An 8,375-nucleotide genomic window follows, 5' to 3' on the forward strand; every position below is an offset into this window, starting at 1 on the left:
ACCCTCTTGGCCAGTCTGGACATAGCAGCGGACGCCTTTCCCATGCGCTTGTTGATTTCTGCATCGAGAGACAGGTTACTGGTGATAGTTGAGCCTAGGTAGGTGAACTCTTGAACCACTTCCAGAGTGTGGTCGCCAATATTGATGGATGGAGCATTTCTGACGTCCTGTCCCATGATGTTCGTTTTCTTGAAGCTGATGGGTTAGGCCAAATTTGTTGCAGGCAGCTGCAATCCTGTCGATGAGTCCCTGTAGACACTCTTCAGTGTGGGATGTTAATGCAGCATCGTCAGCAAAAAGGAGTTCCCTGATGAGGACTTTCCGTACTTTGGTCTTCGCTCTAAGACGGGAAAGGTTGAACAACCTGCCACCTGATCTTGTGTGGAGGAAAATTCCTTCTTCTGAAGACTTGAACGCATGTGAGAGCACATACTTAAACAGGCACAAACACAGACACACATAGAGACATGTGCAGACATACATACAATCAGTCACAACATACATGTTCTGACATAACACATATATACAAACACGATACACATGCTGACTCACACATCCGTAAACATACACTGATAGACACACAATATATTTACATATACAGAAACATACTAACACATACAAAGAAAGACATAGAGACGAACACATGCAGTTGTGTGTATGCGCGCGCACACACCCAAACACACACACACTCACTCTCTCTCTCTCTCTCTCCCCCACTCCCATGCTTGCCCTATCCATTGGATGGTCACCAAATACTAGTAATACTGACTCCTGTAAACAGCCCAAAAAACTGCCTGCTCACTCATTTGTTGCTATTTGTATAGGACTATACCAGACTGGAAAAGATCATTTCTATTCATTAAGCTGGTCCCAAATGTCACAGACTTCCTAATTCACTTTATTGCTCGTGAATCCATCTCTATTCTGAAGTTTCTAACATCCTTTGCTTTCCCTAGGACGGCTATTCCATATAATCACCACATTGTGTTTGAAAAAGTCATATCTGAATGATAGGCTGAATGGCCTCCTTCTGAACTGTAACAATTCTGTGATTATTCACCCCTTTTCTAGTCTGATTTGAATCCAAGTCCCTTTGTCCTTGAGTTTGAGCTAATATTAAACATTAGACGTTGATAACCTTGCAGAGTGGGCATGTAATTGACAAATGAATTTCAATATAGATAGTGAGATGGTGCCTTTTGGTAGGAACAATAAGGAGGCTACATACTGCTTGGATAATCAGAGTCTAAATGGAGTAGAAGAGCAAAGGGATCTAGGCGTGCAGTTACACAAATCACTAGAATGGAAAAGTAGTGAAGTTATGTTAAACTTGTATTGAACCTTGGTTAGATCACACTTGGAGTAATATGCATAGTTCTGATCTCCATGTTATAAAAATGATATAGAGACACTGGAGAAAGTGCAAAATAGATTGAGAAGGATGATATCAGAACTGAGAGGATATACCTGTCAGTAGAGGCTTAACAGGCTGGAGCACTTTTCTCTAGAAAAGAGAAGACTGAGGAGTGACCTGATAGAGCTGCAGAAAATTCTGAAAGGGTTGCATGGGGCAGATGCAGAGAAAATGTTTCCACTTGTGGGTGAGTCCAAAACTAGAGGTCGTAAATATAAGATAGTCACTAATAAATAAAATAGGGAATTCAGGAGAAACTGCTTGTTGCTTTAGGCAGGGTACAACAGGCAACTGTGGGACAGAAAACCCAGCAAGGGTCAGTGCCAGCTTCTGTGGGGACAGAAAACCCAGCAAGGGTCAGTGCCAGCTTCTGTGGGGACAGAAAACCCAGCAAGGGTCAGTGCCTGCTTCTGTGGGACAGAAAACCCCAGCAAGGGTCAGGTCTGGCAGAAGAGGACAGGGAAATGGGAAAAACATAAACGAAGCAGTTTAATGAGGTGAATGTTAACAGAAAAGAGATTACAGCATCAACAGGCCACACGATCAGATAACTGCTGTCATGGACATGTTGTTTATTGCTGCTGTACCATGTTTTCTGCTTTCCCAAATAGGGGACAAATAATGTCAGGACAAGAATTACTTTGTTGGCAGGGCCTTTAATTTGTTTACGCTGCATCGTACAAATGATATTGATGTTTTGAGGGAAGGGGCAGCTGGGTTTAGATTGTATGTAATATTGTCCCTCCTATATACTGGTTCACATGAAGTGGTTTGCACATAATCCCTTCAGTTGAAACCACTGATTAGACACAAACTAAGCACTGTTCATGTGCAAAGCATATTTGTCTTGCATGTTAAAAGAGGTTGAGGTTGCCAGCAGTCCTTGTGCTGCTATGCATGCCAGATGTTACAGCTGTGAGTCTTAAACAGATGTCAATGAATGCGTTTCTCTAGCAACCAAATCTTGAAGGCTCCTGGAGGCTCAATCGTGAATTGTCATGACAACCATAAAAAAGCTGCTTTTTGTTTTGCTTTACAGATCTTGAAGTGGAAGAAAGCGTAATTCAGTGATTGTGGATGGGTCAGCGCGCTCAGTAAAGTGTCTTGGAACAGACGTCAGGTTCCAAAGCCTGTCATAGAAAATGGCAATTATTAACAATCAGTTGTGCAAAGACTTGTTTATGTTACATCAACACTCCCGAATATGTTACAAATTATGGAGAAACAATTGTGCTGGATGAAGGCCAATTTTTTCTTTATTTTTGGCACTGTCCAAGATTATTATCAGCTTCTTAAAACCAGTTTTGTGTATGAACGTGAGTGGGAATAAAAACATGAGAGAACCTAGAACAAAAAAAGGCCACGCAGCCCATCAGGTCCCCTTCTGCTAAAGCACATGCCCAATACACTCTACGATGGATTCTACCAAACCCATTTCCTATCATGACGAAAGGTTTGCAAAGGGTTTTCCAGCCTGCAAAAGTAAACCTGCATTACCATTGACAGGATATTTCCATTGTCCCAACATTCTTGGAAACATCATATTCTACACGACATTGTCTTTATCTGTATTTATAACCCCAGGGATTAATGGAGGTTCAATATACCTTCCAGCTAAAGTAGTTTGCACTTTAAAAAAAGGATGAATATGTAATTAGGAACAGGATTGGAAGCTATATGGATAGCTCGAAATGATGGTCCTTGGAACCAGGAGATAGGTGAGTTACCCATGGAATGCAACAGGTTACATAGGATTACATAGAATATATGGCACAGAAACAGGCCTTTCGGCCCAGCCAGTCCATGCCAGCGTTTATGCTCCAGTCGAGTCTCCTCCCATCTTTTCTCATCTAAATCTATCATTGTTACCCTCTATCCTTCTCCTTCACATGCTTGTCTAGCTTCCCCTTAAATGCATCTACACTATTCACTTAAATGCCTCTATAAGAACAAGGGTGACCACGGTGACTGCAACTATCGTGGAATCTCCCTGCTCAGCACAGTGGGGAAAGCCTTCGCTCCAGTCATTTCAAACAGACTCCAGAAGCTGGCTGAGCGCATCTACCCTGAGGCACAGTGCGCCTTTCGAGCAGAGAGATCCATCATTTACATGCTGTTCTCCCCTTACCAACTACAGGAGAAATGCCGCGAACAACGGATGCCCCTCTACATTGCCTTCATAGATCTCACCAAAGCCTTTGACCTCGTCAGACGTGGTCTCTTCAGACTACTAGCAAAGATCGGATGTCCACCAAAGAAGCTACTAAGTATCATCACCTCATTCCATACAATATGAAATGCACAATTCAGCATAGCGGTGCCTCATCAGACCCCTTTCCTATCCTGAGTGGTGTGAAACAGGGCTGTGTTCTCGCACTTACACTGTTTGGGATCTTCTTCTCTCTGCTGCTCTCTCATGTGTTTAAGTCTTCAGAAGAAGGAATTTTTCTCCACACAAGATCAGATGGTAGGTTGTTCAACCTTGCCCGTCATAGAGCGAAGACCAAAGTACAGAAAGTCCTCATCAGGGAACTCCTCTTTGCTGATGATGCTGCATTAACATCCGACACGGAAGAGTGTCTGCAGAGACTCATCGACAGGATTGCGACTGCCTGCAATGAATTTGGCCTAACCATCAGCCTCAAGAAAACGAACATCATGGGACAGGACGTCAGAAATGCTCCATCCATCAGTATCGGCGACCACACTCTGGAAGTGGTTCAAGAGTTCACCTACCTGGGCTCAACCATTACCAGCAACCTGTTTCTCGATGCAGAAATCAACAAGCGCATGGGAAAGGCTTCCACTGCTATGTCCAGACTGGCCAAGAGGGTGTGGGAAAATGGCGCACTGACACGGAACACAAATGTCCGAGTGTTTCAAGCCTGTGTCCTCAATACCTTGCTCTACGGCAGCGAGGCCTGGACAATGTATGTCAGCCAAGAGTGATGTCACAACACATTCCATCTTCGCTGACTCCGGAGAATCCTTGGCATCAGGTGGCAGGACCGTATCTCCAACGCAGAAGTCCTCAAGGCAGCCAACATCCCCAGCTTATACACACTACTGAGCCAGTGGCACTTGAGATGGCTTGACCATGTGAGCCGCATGGAAGATGGCAGGATCCCCCAAGGATGTATTGTGCAGTGAGCTCGTCACTGGTATCAGACCCACCGGCCGTCCATGTCTGCGCTTTAAAGACATCTGCAAACGCGACATGAAGTCTTGCGACATTGACCAGAAGTCATGGGAGCGAATTGCCAGCGATTGCCAGAGCTGGTGGACAGCTATAAAGGCAGGGCTGAACAGAGGCGAGTCGAAGAGACTTAGCAGTTGGCAGGAAAAAAGACAGAAGCGCAAGGAGAGAGCCAACTGTGTAACAGCCCCAACAACCAACTTACCTGCAGCACCTGTGGAAGAGTCTGTCACTCTAGAATTGGCTTTTATAGCCACTCCAGGAGCTGCTCCACAAACCACTGACCACCTCTAGGCGCTTACCCATTGTCTGTCGAGACAAGGAGGCCAAAAAGGAAAGAAAGGAAAAGGAAGGACTATTCACTTCAACTACTCCCTGTGGTAGCAAGTTCCACATTCTCACCACTCTCTGGGTAAAGATGTATCTTCTGAAATCCCTATTGGATTTCTTGGTGACTATCTTATATTAATGGCCTCTAGTTATGTTCTTCCCTACAAGTGGAAACATTCTCTCTCTATCCACTCTATCAAAACCTTTCATAATTTTGAATGCCTCCATTAGGTCACCCCCTCAGCCTTCTTTTTTCAAGAGAAAAGAGACCCAGCATGTTCATTCTTTCCTGTACATGTTACCCACACATTTCTGGTATCATCCTTGTAAATCTTCCCTGCAACCTCTCCAGTGCCTCTGTAACCATTTTTATTATATGGTGACCAGAACTGCTAGCAGTGCTCTTAGTGTAGTCTAATCAAGGTTCAATACAGGTTAGCATAACTTCTCTATTTTTCAATTCTATCCCTCCAGAAATAACATGTAGTGCTTGATTTGCTTTTTTTATTCTAACCTTCAGCACAACTTTTAGTGATTGGTATATTTGTACTCTGAGATCCTCTAACCCACCGAGACTCACACCTTCCAAGTAATAATTGACCTCCCTATTCTTCCTACCAAAATGCACTACCTCACATTTATCTGTGTTGAACTTAATTTGCCAAAAGGTTAGCGATGGAAGTGTAAGCTGTAAGGTTGGATTCAGTTTTTGAATTTGTGCTGATTACTCTTGTTGGGGAGATATCTTACAGCATTTTATCAATGTGAACATAATGAGCTAGAAATAGGTGCTGTTAACCCTCAGGAAGTAAGTCTGGTGAGTAGAACAAGGACATACTAAAGTAGAAAGATGAAGCTAGTACAGAGGCTGTTTATGTTCTCTCCTCGATGGGTGAATTAGATCAGTCGGAGGGGGAAGGTACATAAACTATGTATGGATTAGCTCTATATTAGTGTCAAATGTTTAAAGCAGTAGCAAAATTCAGTGATAAAAGAAAACCCAAATGCTCTTCAGAATTATGGGCTCAAATCTTTAGATCAGCAGATAAATGCTAATTCCTGATTCAAAGAAATGATCCCAAATTCCACTTTGTTTCTGATTTAGTGTGTGCCTCTCCTGTCAACCTATTATGCGGAGACCAGGTTTAAGCATTTATTGTAGATCTCTTTATTTATTGTACATAACTGCATCCTGGTGTACAATCAGGCTTATTTCCAAGCCCTTCGAGTCTTTTTACTCATCAAATGTGAGACCCAGATTCAAATTCTATTCTTGATTATAACTGCACTGAAAACGTTAGCAGGTATGTTTTATCAGTTTTTGACATCTCACCTGCAAGCATGAGAGCAAGTCGTCCTTTTAAGTAATTTTTAAAAAAAGAAGTGGGCTTTAAGTAACAAGATGAGAGCAAGCCTTAGAAATGATTGATCATATCGAATGAAAGGACTGCCATAGAGAAATCCTAGAGAAGGGCCATCAATTGTCAGAACAGTTTGAACAAAAGTTATGGTGAATAAAATATGAAGTTGTTTTGCATTTGCTTGACCAGTAGAAGATTACAAAATTCTGTATTTTTTAAAATATAAACTTTGAATGCCAGGAAGTGGATGGGAGAAACTTGTCCAAAGTACAGAGACAGGAAGATTTGTATTTAGAAAGTGAATTTAGACTTTCATATATTAAATCTGTACATATTTTTCTTTGTGTTTATTTTAAATATCAGTTGAAGCCACCAATTTCTGCTTTTATCAACTTTTATAAACATATTGCAATCTCTTTTACTTGGTGTCCCACAGGATGGTTAACTATGACAGAGATGATATATGTACATAGAAGGTTCCTTGAACTCTCTATATTGGTAACTGTTCAAGAGTATTTGTGACCACAGTTCCCTTCCTTTTCCCTCACAGACCAAGTCATACAAATTGTTCTGTTATAATTAAGTGAAATAGATACCAACTGTAGCACAGTTCTACAAAACCAGACAGCATTCATTCCATATACTAGTTTTTAGTTTTAGAGATACAGCACTGAAACAGGCCCTTCGGCCCACCGAGTCTGTGCCGACCATCAACCACCCATTTATACTAATCCTACACTAATCCCATATTCCTATCACATCCCCACCTGTCCCTATATATTTCCCTACCACCTACCTATACGAGGGGCAATTTATAATGGCCAATTAACCTATCAACCTGCAAGTCTTTGGCATGTGGGAGGAAACCGGAGCACCCGGAGGAAACCCACGCAGACACAGGGAGAACTTGCAAACTCCGCACAGGCAGTACCCAGAATCGAACCCGGGTCCCTGGAGCTGTGAGGCTGCGGTGCTAACCACTGCGCCACTGTGCCGCCCATACTGTTGGATGTCCTGTTGTATTTCCTACAACGAGTTAGAGGACATTGTGTTTTTATAGTCATGTGGATTTTCTCCAGCATTGCTCAGTGTAAGTGAGGCGTTTGGGAGAGAGTTGCTGGATTTGCAACCAAAGACACTGGGGAAGTGCGCAGTTATGGGGTAGTAAATAGTTTGGAAAGAGACACGAGCATTCAGGGGAAGTGGGTACTTGAGATAGAGGAATAAGTCATGAACGAGGAGGGAGAGCCAAAGAATAATCAGGGAATAGTGAGTATTTGAGCAGTTTGGAGTAATGGGTATTTGGGTTTAGGCTGTGCTGGGGTAAGAACTCAGGATGATTGCTAGGAGAAGGGATTTTGATGCAGGGTGGTGAGGATGGGAGAATGAATGGTTATGGTGTGAGCAGTTGGTGGTAAGTGACAAGGTGGAGAGCAGTGAGTTCAAAACAGCTTCTTTGCACAGTGGATCTAGACAGATAGCCAGCACAACTGTGATGAGTTTGATTGTTTACATTTTCTATCAATAAAACACAGATAATTATGATCAAAGCCTTTGCATTTGGTTGAGAAGCTTTCAAAATCTAATTTGTACTTTTGTTTTCACAAAAACTCATTATTCGACGGCATAAGGTGGATTTCAGCTTGATTACACCCCATCAGTGGACATTGTTTATGTTTAGAGATACAGCACTGAAACAGGCCCTTCGGCCCACCGAGTCTGTGCCGACCATCAACCACCCATTTATACTAATCCTACACTAATCCCATATTCCTACCACATCCCCACCTGTCCCTATATTTCCCTACCACTTACCTATACTAGGGGCAATTTATAATGGCCAATTTACCTATCAATTATCGGGGCCTGACTGAGCAGAGGGGTTGATTGGAGATCACTTTCCCTGGATCTCCATCCATGATGTGCATTTCCAGTGGGTTGTGTGACTGACATTAGGAAGGTGTCACCAGAAGTAAATGAGAACAACATTTCAATATGTTAAAGCAGGAGATGTGATTTTGTTTGGTCATAATGATACCTCCTCACCTTTATGTGAGAAGTAGACTGAAACAAC

General features: G+C 42.7%; 1 protein-coding gene across 2 annotated transcripts in view; it reads left to right on the top strand.

Moving 5' to 3' along the window:
* Positions 1–7,134, top strand: part of pusl1 (pseudouridine synthase like 1) — an 82,209-nt gene extending 75,075 nt beyond the window's left edge. For both annotated transcript variants that reach the window (XM_068017298.1, XM_068017299.1), the window contains one exon: positions 2,454–7,134. In XM_068017298.1, coding sequence (XP_067873399.1) covers positions 2,454–2,485 — 32 coding nt within the window. In that variant the 3' untranslated portion in view covers positions 2,486–7,134. The remainder of the gene's footprint in view (positions 1–2,453) is intronic.
* The last annotated feature ends 1,241 nt before the right edge of the window (positions 7,135–8,375 follow it).

The sequence above is a fragment of the Heterodontus francisci genome, chromosome 37 (assembly GCF_036365525.1).
Source record: "Heterodontus francisci isolate sHetFra1 chromosome 37, sHetFra1.hap1, whole genome shotgun sequence".
NCBI classification, from domain to species: domain Eukaryota; kingdom Metazoa; phylum Chordata; class Chondrichthyes; order Heterodontiformes; family Heterodontidae; genus Heterodontus; species Heterodontus francisci.